Source organism: Danio aesculapii, chromosome 17 (genome assembly GCF_903798145.1).
Source record: "Danio aesculapii chromosome 17, fDanAes4.1, whole genome shotgun sequence".
NCBI classification, from domain to species: domain Eukaryota; kingdom Metazoa; phylum Chordata; class Actinopteri; order Cypriniformes; family Danionidae; genus Danio; species Danio aesculapii.
Genome location: NC_079451.1, coordinates 128,045 through 145,000, shown reverse-complemented (window position 1 = coordinate 145,000; position 16,956 = coordinate 128,045). Strand labels below are relative to the sequence as shown.

At 44.8% G+C, this 16,956-nt stretch overlaps 3 protein-coding genes across 7 annotated transcripts in view; 1 reads left to right on the top strand and 2 right to left on the bottom strand.

The window, feature by feature from the left end:
• The window catches only part of LOC130244374 (coiled-coil domain-containing protein 42 homolog), a 4,833-nt gene extending 3,937 nt beyond the window's left edge, over window positions 1–896 (bottom strand). Inside the window, exons 1-3 of the mRNA XM_056476765.1 lie at window positions 745–896; window positions 388–436; window positions 1–52 (exon numbers count right to left, since the gene is read on the bottom strand). The exon at window positions 1–52 is cut by the window's left edge and continues 125 nt beyond it. Coding sequence (XP_056332740.1) covers window positions 1–52; window positions 388–436; window positions 745–827 — 184 coding nt within the window. The 5' untranslated portion in view covers window positions 828–896. The remainder of the gene's footprint in view (window positions 53–387; window positions 437–744) is intronic.
• Window positions 897–3,783: 2,887 nt separating this feature from the next.
• asb2b (ankyrin repeat and SOCS box containing 2b) lies at window positions 3,784–13,693 on the top strand. 5 transcript variants are annotated; one of them, XM_056476895.1, is made up of 10 exons: window positions 3,785–3,909; window positions 4,246–4,417; window positions 4,620–4,706; window positions 8,745–8,848; window positions 9,332–9,487; window positions 9,673–9,918; window positions 10,157–10,328; window positions 11,170–11,701; window positions 12,478–12,631; window positions 12,997–13,693. In XM_056476895.1, exons 4-10 carry the CDS (start codon window positions 8,788–8,790, stop codon window positions 13,191–13,193), a joined length of 1,518 nt encoding a protein of 505 aa, XP_056332870.1. In that variant the 5' UTR covers window positions 3,785–3,909; window positions 4,246–4,417; window positions 4,620–4,706; window positions 8,745–8,787; the 3' UTR covers window positions 13,194–13,693. The 5 variants fall into 5 exon arrangements, with proteins under 5 accessions (XP_056332871.1, XP_056332870.1, XP_056332868.1 ...); XM_056476893.1 differs by having other exon boundaries at window positions 4,138–4,417; XM_056476894.1 differs by having other exon boundaries at window positions 3,785–4,021.
• Window positions 13,694–13,797: 104 nt separating this feature from the next.
• Window positions 13,798–16,735, bottom strand: LOC130244456 (protein FAM181A-like). Its single transcript, XM_056476897.1, has one exon. The coding sequence runs from the start codon at window positions 16,195–16,197 to the stop codon at window positions 15,559–15,561; it is 639 nt and encodes a 212-aa protein (XP_056332872.1). The 5' UTR covers window positions 16,198–16,735; the 3' UTR covers window positions 13,798–15,558.
• Window positions 16,736–16,956: the final 221 nt, after the last annotated feature.

Genomic DNA, 16,956 nt, shown 5'->3' with positions numbered 1-16,956 from the left:
CCAGTGTGCACTGCAGCGTCCTCACTCCAGACTCCAGGATCATGCTGGGAGACTGCACACGCACACACACACACACACACACGCACACACGCACACACACACACACACACACGCACACACGCACGCACACACACACACACACAGTAATAATCAGTAGTGAACACTGTGCTGCTGAACTCTCCTGCAGGAGCTGTAGTGAGAGCCCGGTGCTCTGGGAGTGTTTGGGTCTTCCCTCATCAGTCCAGCTGCTCTGTGACCCTCAGGAGGAGCTAGCGCAGGACTCAGAGTGATCAGGAGGATGAACACCGCACCAGTCACAGACAAACTAAAGAGACGAGACTATAAAGCAGAACCAACCGGCTGGAACAGCTCTAACACTGAACACACCTGTGTGATGATGGGGATGAGTTTGAGCTGGCCATCGCTCTCTGGCTCTCTGAAACACACACACACACACACACACACACACACCGTCAGCTGTGATGAAGATACACTCATTACCTTGAGTGTGAGACGTGTGTGCTTCAGTGCGGTGTTGGGAATTTGCTGATTTATACTGAAGTTAATTAAAAGCAGACACTGCTTAATATTAGCCTGCATCCTCATTCCTGCTGGATCCGGTCAGCCTGTTGTCTTATATTCAGGTTGCTCTGGTGTCTATATGTGGTTCATATTAGGGCTGTAACGGGTCACGGTTTATCTGTACGGATCATAACCTACGGTTCAGAACACATGTACCGGTACCTGCTCTCCTCCGGCTGCGGCTGCGTCACGAACACGTTCTTCCTCCGGTTCTCCAGCCGGAGCTCCAGCAGATCCGCCTCCATCCTGAAGCAACGACCGCGACCCGGTCCTGCTGCTCCGACACCGTAGGAAACACTGAGGACGCGCCGCCGTTGTCATGGTGACCGAGCGGAAGTCGAGCCGTAGTTTCCGGTCGCGTCATCCAGAGCTCTGGCTGCATTTACACTGCACTGCCCAAAAGTGACTCAGTTCTGATGTGTTTCTCCCATGTGACACAGATCAGATACGGCCCATGTACGTGTAAGCAGGAACAAATCACATGGATTCCGATTTACTCATATCAGACTCAGGCCTTGTTCATATGTGGGTCTGATATGAATGGGATCTGTGAGCTCGTGTCTGCAGTGTGAGCAGGTAGATCAGGCTTTCACCTGTCAATGCGAGTCTCGCGTCATTAAACACGGTAGAGAAAGACAAGTCTGACACTTTCATTTCCGAACAGACTTCAGCAGAGTCCCACACATTAAATCTCACACACCAGGACTGAAAGAGCTTTATATTGTCATACACACAGGTGTTTAAGCGTGTTAACGAGAGAAAGAGCGCGCGCAATGTCCACCACGTGACCAATATAAACCAACATAACACTAGGTTATACATCACACCATGGACATCACATTAAGATGACTACTGGTTTAAAAAGCCTATATATCAGAGGAAGATGAACAAATGAGAACCTTTCTACTACAGTAAAAATATATATTTATAAATAAGTATAAACTACAGTAAAAGAGCTGTGAACAGATCACACACAGGAATAGAGAATAGAGCACTCTTTAATGATCAGCTGTTAGTCAGCGCCTGCTCTTTTGCTCCTGCTCATTGCGCCTCTGCTGTGTAAATGCAGATGATCAGATACGAGTCACTTTAAAAGATGATGTAAACAGCTCAGCAAAATAATCAGATCCAGTCACAAAATCAGAACTGATCATCAAGATCTGCAGAGTAAATGCAGCCTTTGTTTTATGTGGAACTTTACCCAGTAAATATCAAACTAGCTCTAATCAATGATTAATAATCAGGTATTTAAAGAGTCCGCGGTTCAGCAGTACCTGTTTCTGCCGGCAGGTGGGAGTGGCACTGTCGTCATTCCTTCACAATAATACAGCTGTTTGACGAATCTGAATGGTAACCACTGCTGAAGATGGATATTAGTGTTCACAGTATAAATGTGTAGTTTTGGTCAAATAGAATAACTGTAATCAATCAAATGTGCCTCATATTAATGTAAATACACGCGACTTATTCAGAAAAACGTCAAACTAGCTTTCTAGATATGATAGAGGTCTACATGTTTATCTAGATATGACAGAGGTCTACATGTTTATCTAGATATGACAGAGGTCTACATGTTTTTCTAGATATGATAGAGGTCTACATGTTTATCTAGATATGATAGAGGTCTACATGTTTTTCTAGATATGACAGAGGTCTACATGTTTATCTAGATATGACAGAGGTCTACATGCTTATCTAGATATGATAGAGGTCTACATGTTTATCTAGATATGATAGAGGTCTACATGTTTATCTAGATATGATAGAGGTCTACATGTTTATCTAGATATGACAGAGGTCTACATGTTTATCTAGATATGATAGAGGTCTGCATGTTTATCTAGATATGATAGAGGTCTACATGTTTATCTAGATATGATAGAGGTCTACATGTTTATCTAGATATGATAGAGGTCTACATGTTTATCTAGATATGATAGAGGTCTACATGTTTATCTAGATATGACAGAGGTCTACATGTTTTTCTAGATATGACAGAGGTCTACATGTTTTTCTAGATATGACAGAGGTCTACATGTTTATCTAGATATGACAGAGGTCTACATGTTTTTCTAGATATGACAGAGGTCTGCATGTTTATCTAGATATGATAGAGGTCTACATGTTTATCTAGATATGATAGAGGTCTACATGTTTATCTAGATATGACAGAGGTCTACATGTTTTTCTAGATATGACAGAGGTCTACATGTTTTTCTAGATATGACAGAGGTCTACATGTTTATCTAGATATGACAGAGGTCTACATGTTTTTCTAGATATGACAGAGGTCTACATGTTTATCTAGATATGACAGAGGTCTACATGTTTATCTAGATATGATGCAGCCAGTCACACCTGTTACTGTAACAGTGAAATCACAGTGAGTTCATGTGTGTAATGAATAAAATGGAAACTTCTTGTATTTAAGTCAGAATTGCGAGATATAAACACAATTCTGAGAAATAAAGTCTGCAGCTGCATAATATAAAAAGTCAGAATCACCACTATATTTCTCAGAATTCTGACAACATACTAAAGGTAAAAAGGTCCGCCCCCTTTAGCAATATTAGTGTTGGATTGTCTCCAGAATAAACCACTGTTATACAATGACTTGCCTAATTACCCTAACTTTACCCTAATTACCCTAGTGAAGCCTTTAAATGTCACTTTAAGCTGAATACTAGTGTCTTGAAGAATATCTAGTCTAATATTATGTGCTGTCATCATGATATAGACAATAGACATCAGTGATTAGAGATGAGTTATTAACACTGTTATGATTAGAGATGAGTTATTAACACTGTTATGATTAGAGATGTTCACTCGATGGTCATATTTAAGTATAATTATAATCTGACAGAAGGGTGAATACTTTAGAAACCCCCACGCGTCTGTGGAGACAAAACAGAACAAGGAAAATACTGAATAATGTTGAATTACAGGTCATTTAAGCAGATAATATGATGAAAAGAACATTCCTAATCATAAAGAACAATTATTAGTGTGTGTGTGTGTGTGTGTGTGCGTGTGTGTGTTGAAACTGAAGAGAATAGTGTCTCTATATATGAGTGCAGCTGTAATGAGTCTGAGTGCAGTCAAGATAAACACAGCAGAGACTCCATAAAAGGAGCTTCATCTGCACCACGCACGCACGCACACACACACACACACACACACACACACACACACACACACACACACACACACACACACACACACACACACACACAACAAAAGGAACTTTGATTTTAAACAATAATGTCCTGCTCGCTTCAGTTGATGTGTGTAACGCGTTATACGGAGCAGAAGACAAACAGCAGCTGAGTGAGTCCCTGATGAAGTGTGTGTGAGTGTGTGTGATCCAGCAGAGCTCCCACCAGAAGCCAAACAGTCGCCCAAACACCGCTCAGACGCTGGCTGCGGGGGTCGTGCTATGGTGTGTTCAGCGGTATTCAGTGCAATTCTCTGGAACCCGGTGTGTGTGTGTGTGTGTGTGTGTGTGTGTGTGTGTGTGTGTGTCTGTGTGTGTGTGTGTGTGTTTTCCCCTTACAGTAAAACAAAACCTGTTCAGTGTGATGGAAACAGGCTCGCCCGCAGTCTCTCTCTCTCTCTCTCACACACACACACAGATCTGATGACGGAATATGCAAATGTGAGCAGGTTTATGATCATCACTGTGCGGGAGAATGTGAGCTATGCTGCAGCAGATGATCTTCAGGATGATCAGAGCACTTCTGGAGGACAGCTTCAGTCATTCTGAGGAATCCACTGAGGCTGATCTGAGACCTGCGCTTATCTGATCTGCTCGGCGGAACAGCGTTAGTCAAATAAGGTAAAGCCAGCCCTCACATGTCGACAGATGCTAAAATTAACCCACTGAACAGCTGAATGTGTGTGTGTGAGCGCGCGAGTGTGTGTTCCCTGATGTCCACACACACACACACTCACTCACACGCACGCGCCTTTGTCCGTCCTCGCAGTAACACACACAGGATGACGCGATTCTCTTATGCCGAATATATTTCATTATTCAGAACAAACGACAAAACAGCAAACCCACGGCGGCGGAAAACACACACACACCCCTGTGGAGGAGCAGAGGCGCGCCAGGAGCCCGCACAGTGAGTCCCCGAGTGTGTGTGTGTTTATTATAACGCGTTTCTGTATTAATTCATGTGTTCACCACTGTGTTTGTTTAATATGTGTGTATTATTGTGTTTAGTACTGTTTCCTGTGTATGTTTATCGTGTTTACCACTGTGTGTTTATTACTATGTTTACTATTGTGTGTGTTTATTAGTGCTTTTACAGTGTTTGTGTTTATTAATGTTTACTACTGTGTTTACTATTGTTTATATGTGTTTGCTACTATGTATGTCTTCATTATGTTTACATCTGTGTTAATTATTGTGTGTGTGTCTGTATCATTAAGTGCGTTTAATACTGTATGTATATATGTGTGTGTGTGTGTTGTGTGTGATCAATTGATTGTGTGATGTTCAGCTGTCATAAATCTCTGCTCATCATGTGTGTATCTGCTGTCTGGTCTGGTCTGTAGTCTCTTACACCTGCTACTGAATTCATATCACTACACACATGAGAAATACGAGAGCGGTAGACAGTAAATACTGTCGTGTTTCTGAACCGCACCACATTAAAGTGTAGCTATTATACCATATAACCCATTCCATAGTAGGACACAAACATGTAGATCTTCTTTACATGTTAATCATTTCTACATGTGTTGATCTAAAACTAGTAAGAGTTCACATATTTATTCTGAGAGTCAGAATATTTACAGAAATATCCTTCAACTGCGGTACAGACCAATGATTAACAAGACACAAACCAAAATCTGCTCCTCGCTTAAACAACTGCTGTCTACTCAACCTTTCATTCAACTCTAAGATCATTCAATTATAGTTTAGATCTAGAGTAAAAATATCAACAGCTTTAACTAAGATGATGTCATATTGTCTAAATATAGCCTTTACGTATATAAGTTAACGATAACAGAGTTGAGGATAACAGAGTTGAAGATAACAGAGTCGAAGATAACAGAGTCGAAGATAACAGAGTTGAGGATAACAGAGTTGAGGATAACAGAGTTGAAGATAACAGAGTTGAGGATAACAGAGTTGAGGATAACAGAGTTGAAGATAACAGAGTTGAGGATAACAGAGTTGAGGATAACAGAGTTGAGGATAACAGAGTTGAGGATAACAGAGTTGAGGATAACAGAGTTGAAGATAACAGAGTTGAGGATAACAGAGTCGAAGATAACAGAGTCGAGGATAACAGAGTCGAGGATAACAGAGTTGAGGATAACAGAGTTGACGATAACAGAGTTGACGATAACAGAGTTGAGGATAACAGAGTTGAAGATAACAGAGTTGAGGATAACAGAGTTGAAGATAACAGAGTTGAAGATAACAGAGTTGAGGATAACAGAGTTGAAGATAACAGAGTTGAAGATAACAGAGTTGAGGATAACAGAGTCGAGGATAACAGAGTCGAGGATAACAGAGTTGAAGATAACAGAGTTGAAGATAACAGAGTTGAGGATAACAGAGTTGAAGATAACAGAGTTGAAGATAACAGAGTTGAAGATAACAGAGTCGAGGATAACAGAGTCGAGGATAACAGAGTTGAGGATAACAGAGTTAACGATAACAGAGTTGAGGATAACAGAGTTGAGGATAACAGAGTTGAGGATAACAGAGTCGAGGATAACAGAGTTGAGGATAACAGAGTTGAAGATAACAGAGTTGAAGATAACAGAGTTGAGGATAACAGAGTTGAAGATAACAGAGTTGAAGATAACAGAGTTGAGGATAACAGAGTCGAGGATAACAGAGTTGAGGATAACAGAGTTGAAGATAACAGAGTTGATGATAACAGAGTCGAGGATAACAGAGTTGAGGATAACAGAGTTGATGATAACAGAGTTGAGGATAACAGAGTCGAGGATAACAGAGTTGAGGATAACAGAGTTGAAGATAACAGAGTTGAAGATAACAGAGTTGAGGATAACAGAGTTGAAGATAACAGAGTTGAAGATAACAGAGTTGAGGATAACAGAGTCGAGGATAACAGAGTCGAGGATAACAGAGTTGAGGATAACAGAGTTGAAGATAACAGAGTTGAAGATAACAGAGTTGAAGATAACAGAGTTGAAGATAACAGAGTTGATGATAACAGAGTTGAGGATAACAGAGTCGAGGATAACAGAGTTGAGGATAACAGAGTTGAAGATAACAGAGTTGAAGATAACAGAGTTGAAGATAACAGAGTTGAAGATAACAGAGTTGAGGATAACAGAGTTGAAGATAACAGAGTTGAAGATAACAGAGTTGAGGATAACAGAGTTAACGATAACAGAGTTGAGCATAACAGAGTTGAGGATAACAGAGTTGAGGATAACAGAGTCGAGGATAACAGAGTTGAGGATAACAGAGTTGAAGATAACAGAGTTGAAGATAACAGAGTTGAGGATAACAGAGTTGAAGATAACAGAGTTGAAGATAACAGAGTTGAGGATAACAGAGTCGAGGATAACAGAGTTGAAGATAACAGAGTTGAAGATAACAGAGTTGAAGATAACAGAGTTGAGGATAACAGAGTCGAGGATAACAGAGTTGAGGATAACAGAGTTGAGGATAACAGAGTTGAAGATAACAGAGTTGAAGATAACAGAGTTGAGGATAACAGAGTCGAGGATAACAGAGTTGAGGATAACAGAGTTGAAGATAACAGAGTTGAGGATAACAGAGTCGAGGATAACAGAGTTGAGGATAACAGAGTTGAAGATAACAGAGTTGAAGATAACAGAGTTGAGGATAACAGAGTTGAAGATAACAGAGTTGAAGATAACAGAGTTGAGGATAACAGAGTCGAGGATAACAGAGTTGAGGATAACAGAGTTGAAGATAACAGAGTTGAGGATAACAGAGTTGATGATAACAGAGTCGAGGATAACAGAGTTGAGGATAACAGAGTTGATGATAACAGAGTTGAGGATAACAGAGTCGAGGATAACAGAGTTGAGGATAACAGAGTTGATGATAACAGAGTTGAAGATAACAGAGTTGAGGATAACAGAGTTGAGGATAACAGAGTTGATGATAACAGAGTTGAGGATAACAGAGTCGAGGATAACAGAGTTGAGGATAACAGAGTCGATGATAACAGAGTTGAGGATAACAGAGTCGAAGATAACAGAGTTGAGGATAACAGAGTCGAAGATAACAGAGTTGAGGATAACAGAGTTGAGGATAACAGAGTCGAGGATAACAGAGTTGAGGATAACAGAGTCGAGGATAACAGAGTTGAGGATAACAGAGTTGAGGATAACAGAGTCGAGGATAACAGAGTTGATGATAACAGAGTTGAGGATAACAGAGTCGAGGATAACAGAGTTGAGGATAACAGAGTCGAGGATAACAGAGTTGAGGATAACAGAGTTAACGATAACAGAGTTGAGGATAACAGAGTTGAAGATAACAGAGTTGAGGATAACAGAGTCGAGGATAACAGAGTTGAGGATAACAGAGTTGATGATAACAGAGTTGAGGATAACAGAGTCGAGGATAACAGAGTTGAGGATAACAGAGTTGAAGATAACAGAGTTGAGGATAACAGAGTTGAGGATAACAGAGTTGATGATAACAGAGTTGAGGATAACAGAGTCGAGGATAACAGAGTTGAGGATAACAGAGTTGAAGATAACAGAGTCGAGGATAACAGAGTCGAGGATAACAGAGTCGAGGATAACAGAGTCGAGGATAACAGAGTTGAGGATAACAGAGTTGAGGATAACAGAGTCGAGGATAACAGAGTTGAGGATAACAGAGTTGAGGATAACAGAGTTGAAGATAACAGAGTCGAGGATAACAGAGTTGATGATAACAGAGTCGAGGATAACAGAGTTGATGATAACAGAGTCGAGGATAACAGAGTTGAGGATAACAGAGTTCACAGTGTTAGTCTTTAGTATATGGTGACCTGAGTCTCAGTGTTTGTCCAGATGTGTTCTTGATCAGACATTAGAGAAGTGTTAAGAAACAGTGTTTAATCTACTCAGCTCAGTAGAGAATGTGTGCAGTCAGAGCTGGTGTCGGTGTGTATAGTGGAGCAGTAATGTGCTGGTGTTTTCCTCAGACCGGGACCCAGCGGGACTGAAGCACTGGACAGGGATGACTGGATGCCGCTGCATGAAGCTGCTCACCGTGGACAGAAACACTGCCTTCAGGCTCTGCTGAGAGGTCAGATGTTCACACTCACACACACACACTCATCAAACTAGCTGAGTCCTTATCTAAGTCCCATTATGCTCAGACATTCTGTTTGAATAGGGAAACACATTTTGTGAAATGTAATCTCCAATAAAGTGAAACAGCAGCTGTGTGGTCAAGTTTGGTCAGTGAATGTGGAAACGAGATCACGACACCAACCTGCTTCATGGCTTTTCTGTTCACATGTCCTCTGAATAACGCCTCGTGCTGCTCTTCTGAAGTAATTCTGCACTGTAGTCTTGATGCTGAATCTCCTCTAGATATGACAGCGACTCTCTTCGTTTGCTAGTCTGTGGTCAGTCGAGTGGTCTCCGTCATGTGATGTGTGTTTGACAGAACAGGCCTCTGCTCTGAAGTCTCTGTACAGTCACAGAGCTTTATCTTCTCCACATGCTGGTACAGACCTATACTGAAATATCCTGAAATGAGCGTGTGTGTGTGTGTGTGTGTCAGAGGGCCAGGTGTGTGTGGACAAGCGCACTCTTCAGGAGGAGACAGCGCTGATGCTGGCGGTGCAGGCGCGGCAGCTGGAGTGTGTGCGGATCCTTCTGGAAGCCGGAGCGGATCCTGATATCTGCAACAAGAGCAAAGAGACGCCGCTCTATAAGGGTGAGGAGAGAGAGAGAGAGAGAGAGAGAGAGAGAGAGAGAGAGAGAGAGAGAGAGAGAGAGAGTGTGTGTCTTGAGAGTGAGTGTTTGTGTAAGAGTAAGAGAGTGTGTGTGTTTGTGAATGAGAGCTGACGTCTGGTACTGTGTGTGTGTGGACGCACTAACGACTGCTGTGTGTGTGTGCAGCGTGTGAGCAGGAGTGTGTGCAGACGGTGGAGGTGTTGCTGCAGCGTGGCGCAGTGGTGGACCAGCGGTGTGTGCGTGGTCGCTCCGCTCTGCATGCGGCTGCAGGACGAGGCTGTGTGCAGATCTGTGCGTGTTTGCTGCGTGCCGGAGCCTCCAGAGACGCACGCTGCGCTCAACTCAACACACCCGCTGTAGAGGCTGCGCGACATGGACACACAGACACTCTGGAGCTGCTCATGCGGAATGGTACTAACACACACACACACAGTAAAACCACATGCACAGCGGTACTTAACACTACTGCAACACACAGACACTGATTAGCAGAACCAAACACGCTGTGGTACTCAACACTACTGCATACACACACACACACACACACAGCAGTAATCAACACACTATATCCTGTATAGTCCAGAAGTATAGGCTGGTGTGTAGAAGCTGAGGTCATCTGTTGTGTGTGTGTGTGTGTGTGTGTATTCAGGAGCCGCGGTGGATCTGCAGACGTGTGACGGACACACAGCTTTAATGGAGGCCTGCAGACACGGACACACAGATGCAGTGCGAGTACTGCTCAAACACCACGCAGACACACATCGCGCCTCTGCTGACGGACTGCTGCCGCTGCACATGGCCAGTCAACACGGACACCACCAGTGAGAGGAACACACACACGCACACACACACAACACATCGAGACCATCTTCAAGTTCATCAAAGCCCAGATTAAACTTGCTCTCTCTGTGGGACTCTTATTTTGAAACAGGCAGATGGAGAGTTTAGTGTTCTCTGTATGATGTGAAGCGATTCACAACACAAAATGCAGGATATACAGATTAAACATGTATTCAGCGCCACACTGCAGAGGCGTACGATCTGCGTAACTGTGTGCTTTGTTAGTTTAACATGCAGCATTCCTATTGTGTGTGTGTGTGTGTCTGCAGTGTGCGTCAGGAGTTTGTGTAGTGTTAATATCGTAATATAGCTGGCGAAGCAAAATTGACCCGGACAGACAACACATGAACATTCATTCATTTTCCTTCAGCTTAGTCCTTTTATTCATCAGGGGTCGCCACAGCGGAATGAACCGCCAACTATTACAGCATATGTTTTACACAGCGGATGCCCTTCCAGCTGCAACCCAGTACTGGGAAACACCCATACACACACACTCAGACACTACGGCCAGTTTAGTTGATCAATTCCCCTATAGCGCATGTGTTTGGACTGTGGGGGAAACCGGAGCACCCGGAGGAAACCCACGCCAACACGGGGAGAACATGCAAACTCCACACAGAAACACCAACTGACCCAGCCGAGACTCGAAATAGGGGCCTTCTTGCTGTGAGGCCACAGTGCTGACCACTGCACCATATATTGGGAGAAGTCACCAAACTTCAAGATGAAAACACATCGCTCAGAGTTCTGCTGTTAAAATGGTGCTAAATCAGGAGTCAGGAGTGTTAAATGTGTGTGTGTGTGTGTGTTCATCTGCAGGATCGTGTCTATACTGCTGCCGATCACCAGCCGCTGGAGGCTCCGTCAGAGCGGGATCTCCCCTCTGCATCTGGCGGCGGAGCAGGGTCACCTGCGGGTTCTGGAGCTGCTGATCGGCTCGGGCTGTGATGTGAACAGCAGGCTGTCAGACGAGCGCTCCGCTGTGTTTGCGGACCGCCGGGTGTCTCCGCTGTACTGCGCAGTGGCCGCCGGGAGGACAGAAGCGGCCGCCGCACTGCTGCGTGCCGGAGCGGACCCCGAGCTGGACCCCTTCAGCCCGCTGCTGCTGGCGGCCCGGCAGGCCTGTGTACGCACAGTGGAGCTGCTGCTGCGGAGCGGAGCGCACGCTAACACACACCCGCCCGCACACAACACCACATTCCCTGCGGCACTGCTGCACACACACCAGCTGGAGGTGCTGCGGGAGCTGCTGGAGCACGGCTGCGACGCACACGCCTGCTTCACCTGCAGAACACACTCGCAGGAGGAGGACACACTCGCAGAACACACACCACACACCGCCAAGATCACGGTAATGTCACACACACACTCGCAGAACACACACCACACACCGCCAAGATCACGGTAATGACACACACCACACACACTCACAGAACACACACCGCCAAGATCACGGTAATGTCACACACACACACACTCACAGAACACACACACAACACACCGCCAAGATCACGGTAATGACACACACCACACACACTCACAGAACACACACCACACACCGCCAAGATCACGGAAATGTCACACACACACACACACACTCACAGAACACACACACAACACACCGCCAAGATCACGGTAATGACACACACCACACACACTCACAGAACACACACCGCCAAGATCACGGTAATGACACACACACACTCGCAGAACACACACCACCAAGATCACGGTAATGACACACACACACTCGCAGAACACACACCGCCAAGATCACGGTAATGACACACACACACACACTCGCAGAACACACACCGCCAAGATCACGGTAATGACACACACACACACTGCCAAGATCACAGTAATGACACACACACACACACACTCGCAGAACACACACCGCCAAGATCACGGTAATTACACACAAAACACACACTGAGAAGATCACGGTAATGACACACACACACACACACTTGTAGGATGCACTCGCAGAACACACATCACACACTGTGAAAATCATGTTAATGACTGACACACACACACTTGCAGGAGGAGGACTGTGTATATGTGCTGTTCAGTCTGGTCTGCTTTAGTGATGTGTGTGTGTGTGTGTGTGTTCTCCTGCAGTTCTGTGAGTGGCTCTGCTCGTCCCGCTCTGCTCCCTCTGCTGGCCGTCTGGTGGATCTGCTGCTGGATTATGTAGGGAATGTTCAGCTCTGCGGCCGGATCTCCAGCCTGCTCCGGGACACAGCGCAGTGGCCCAGCATAGAGGAGAAGACCTGTGAGTGTCATCAGCAACACTGCTATACACACTGTCCTCACACACACACACGCACACACACACACGCGGATATCTGCTATAGTAATCTGAAAAAAAGAGTAAAGCATTAATTTAACCAACATTAATGACCCAAACACCCTCAACACATTTATATCTGATCGTTTTGGTTGCTGTGATGTCTGTTCCTCCAGCATTCTTCAGAATATCTCCTTTTCTGTTCAGCAGAAGAAACGTTTAGATGCGTGTGAGGAAATGTTCATCTTGTGTGAACTGCCCCTTTAAGATGAGCAGATGTTCTCAGATCAGCACTGTGAATGATGTCTGAATGCTGACCTGTGTGTGTGTGTGTGTGTGTGTGTGTGCAGCGTCTCCTCGAGCCCTGATGCACCTCTGTCGGCTGCAGATCCGTCATCAGCTCGGCACACACAGACTCAGCACCATCCGCTCGCTGCCACTGCCTGAACGCATGCAGAGATATCTGACATCCAGAGCCTCCGACACACACACACACACACCTCTGAGGCGGTGTGTGTTTAGACCAGAGGACCATCATCATCGGTGAAGACACTGCTATAAACACACTCCTGAACTCAAGAGAAGCAGACTCAGTAACAGCAGGTGCGTGGGCTGTCTCTTTAAATACTGAAGCTCTGATTGGGTTTGTTCATATCTGACAACCCAACACTATTAGTGCATTAAAGCAACTTTAACACCAACAGCCAATCAGAATCCCTCCTGCTCATCAGAGCTTTAGAATTTAAAGAGACAGACAGCAGAATAACACAGTGATGTGGACACTAATACAGTGATCAATACCATGATCAATACCATGATCATTCCTGTGGGGAACAGACCCTCAACACTGATTCACTAATGCTGGATATTTACAAACGGGTGCTCGTCAGAGTTTTGTGTGATTTCCTTTATTTATAACATTAATTTATGATCTTGAACACTTTTAGGTATTCCTCCTGTGTGTGTGTGTGTGTGTGTGTGTGTGTGTGTGTGTGTGTGTGATGATGTGCAAATACACTGAGAATAAAGCAGTGTGTCCTTCAGTGAGCAGAGTGTGTCAAGAGTCCATCATTACCAGCTTTAATGAGCTCATTTAGCACAGCATCTGGATTATCAACAGGATTAGTACAGCAGCGCCCCATGAGGACATCTGATATATGGCGGTATATGAACACACACACACGCACACACACACACGCACACACACACACACACACACACACACACACACACACACACACACACACACACACACACACACACACACACACACACAACACACACACAGAACAGTCAATGAATGAGCACTGTTCAATAGTTTTAGCACAACTTTGACAGTTTTGATCCACTTCAAATGTTGACTACCGAATATATGTATAGTATAGTACATATAGTAAAGTATATATATATAGTAGTTTGCTAGAATTATTCGCTCCTTTGAAATCATTTTTAATTATTTCCAGTGTTGCTTAACAGAGATGTTTTTTTTCCAACGCACAACGAATAGTTTTAATAACTAATTTCTATTGACAGTACATCATATTTTACAAAAAAATAGTGTTCAGCTTAAAGTGCAAAAGTTAGGGTAATTAGGGTAAAGTTAGGGTAATTAGGGTAAAGTTAGGGTAATTAGGGTAAAGTTAGGGTAATTAGGTAAGTCATTGTATAACAGTGGTTTATTCTGGAGACAATCCAACACTAATATTGCTGAATATTGACCTTAAAATGGTTTAAAATGTATAAACTGCTTTAATTCTCGCCACACTCAAATAAATAAGATATTTCCTGCAGAGACACATATATAGGGAAATGGTTGCTGCTAGAAAAGATCCAGCTGGAGGCCAGAAGGTTAAAGAATTATTATGTATTGTATTTTATTAACATCTACCCCTGCCTTCAGTAATATATAATAATAATAATAATCATTGTACAGGGTCACAAAAGCTGTGCTATATTGACGTTTGTATCCACAGCTGTATCCCTTCTAGACTCTCCTGTTAAACAGCACTGAAGATATATTGGACTTTAACTCTGTTTGTAGATAATATTGTCGAACATATACTTACATATTTGTACTTCCGATCATTGGGAAAATAGTAGTGAACATCATTTTCCCAATATTTGGACTTCTGTGTTGTGTAATCGTCATGTCGTGTGCATATATTGCCGTATATCAGACTTCTTCACAGGTCAACTAAAAGCAATAAATAATCTCTAGACTGTAAAACAATAATCACACTGTTCTCCTCTACTGTTAAACGCACACACAGTCGACAGAGAACAGACCAATCATCAGCCAGCAAACTAATCAGAAGTCCAATCCAGAACAGTCCACTCCAGCTGCACGGAGGTCTTCCTAATCCAGGCTCACCGGAGCACCGAGTGCCCTGTAAACTACATCTGTTTATCAACGGTTCCCTGTTCACATGTGTGTATTAGCGGTGGTGAACTGCATTATGGGATGTTGATCTGTCCACTTCTGATGTTGATAACTCAACTCTACAGTTTAACACAGAGACTTTTACTGACATTTCAGTAAAACTATAATCAGAAATAATCTGTAGAGAAATAAAGTGTGTATAATAACAGAACATGAGCTGCAGATCATCACAATGTGTCTGTAGTGTAATATACAACACCAACACACACTATACAGCACTGCACACCATCACACATGTGCAGGAAACACACTTATACACACTGATCAAGGTTAGTTGTTGTTGGAGGAATGATCAACATCCCATAATGACACTCAACAGCACAAATAAACTGGGGAAATAAATGAATCCCAAAATACAGAAACTGCTGATTAAAGTTGTGTGATGAAGCTGCATCAGTGCAGAAGTGCTCGGAGGATCGGGAAACTGATCAAATGAGTCCAGATCTGGGTTAGTTCAGTCCAGATCCGGGCTCTAGATGAAGCCGAACACACTGAAGATGGAGGATGCTGCGGTGGGTTTGGTGGGGATGGGTTTGATGACCACATGCGTGCTGTTCCTCTGCTGTGCGTCGCTGCAGATCTGCGCTGGTTCCCCGGTGTTGGGTTTGCTCCTGAACGCTGCGTCGGGGAACAGAAAGCGGCTGTGGAGCGAGCGGTACTGGAGCGGGCAGCACCCACACACCACACTCCTCCTGTGGGGATCCAGCATCACTGTAGAGTCTTCACAGATCATGGTTCTGTTCTCGGCAGCGCTGCTGTGTTTTCGGATCTGCAGACGCTCCCAGCCTGCGCTGGACGAGCAAGATTGCGGTTCCCTCCAGAAGCTTGCCGGCAGCTGTCGATCCCGCATCGGGACATGCTCCGGTCGCACCTCATCCTCCGGTGTCGCTGCTTTCTGCTGGGAGAGTCTCGCACAGGCAGCGTCGCCGGATCGGCAGCGCGGCAGCTTGGCGTATCGGTGTGAGAAGCGCTTCAGTTGCTTCTGCAGGTATTTGCGGTGGTCAACAGAGCGTCTGCAGGGGGCCGAGCGGTCCAGAGCTGCCTTGATGTCGCTGGAAGCCAGATTGACGAAGTTCAGGAGCGTCTTCACCTCGCTGTCAGAGCTGGCCATGACGGTCAGACCTCAGAGCGTTTACAGCGTCCGCACGTGCACATATGCTCACCCTGAGGAGCTCCCATGTCTGGAGCAGAATGAAGTGTCTGCGCTGGCTGAGTGATGTCCAGCCTCTATAATAGCCCAGCACTCAAAGCAGCTCAATGACTATAGACTCTGTGTAGTTACGGTGCTTCCCTCGGGCCAATCAGCGACCTCACTTTGCGCACAATGAGCCGCCGAGATCCCGGTGTCGGATTCTTTGCCAGCCCAAATTGTTGTCATGGAAATCAGTGAGGGAAAAGAGCGAGCCAACGCAATCTTTCTGAGCGGAAACGCCGGCTCCATCATCCTCAGAGAGCGTCTCTGCAGCGGGATCAGGGTTTGATGTGCCAGGGTTTGCGCAGGCACGCTCCACCCGGACGCCTCCACCCGTCCGCACTCTCCACCCGGCGCTGGTGTCAGCAGACGGGCTCGGGGGGGAGAGACCTGCGCATAACCATGGGAAGGGGGCTCGAGCGCTCAGGAATCTTGTCTTTCTGTTTGCCCCCTCAATCCAGCCGCACAAAAGCTGAATTACTCATTCAAACCTGGCGGGACAAAGGCGGAGGAGCCGGATAGCACTCCCGCATTTGTAGTCAAACATTCGGAGACTTAAATCGAGTCGTCATGAAAGAGAAAGAGTTAGACAAAGCCCATAGAATTGCCATCAGCAAACATTTTCCTGTGTCATATTAGCGGGGTCTCCATGGCTCCTCCTGGCTCGGGGACAATAGC

What these genes read in the sequence shown, in the direction of transcription:
- asb2b (XM_056476892.1), top strand. Translation starts at nt 4,474, where the DNA reads ATGTGTGTGTGTGAGCGCGCGAGTGTGTGTTCCCTGATGTCCACACAC. An exon ending in GCGCGCCAGGAGCCCGCACA is followed by an intron (nt 4,707 to 8,744) that starts GTGAGTCCCCGA and finishes TGTTTTCCTCAG; the next exon opens with ACCGGGACCCAGCGGGACTG. An exon ending in AGAGACGCCGCTCTATAAGG is followed by an intron (nt 9,488 to 9,672) that starts GTGAGGAGAGAG and finishes GTGTGTGTGCAG; the next exon opens with CGTGTGAGCAGGAGTGTGTG.
- LOC130244456 (XM_056476897.1), bottom strand. Translation starts at nt 16,197, where the DNA reads ATGGCCAGCTCTGACAGCGAGGTGAAGACGCTCCTGAACTTCGTCAAT.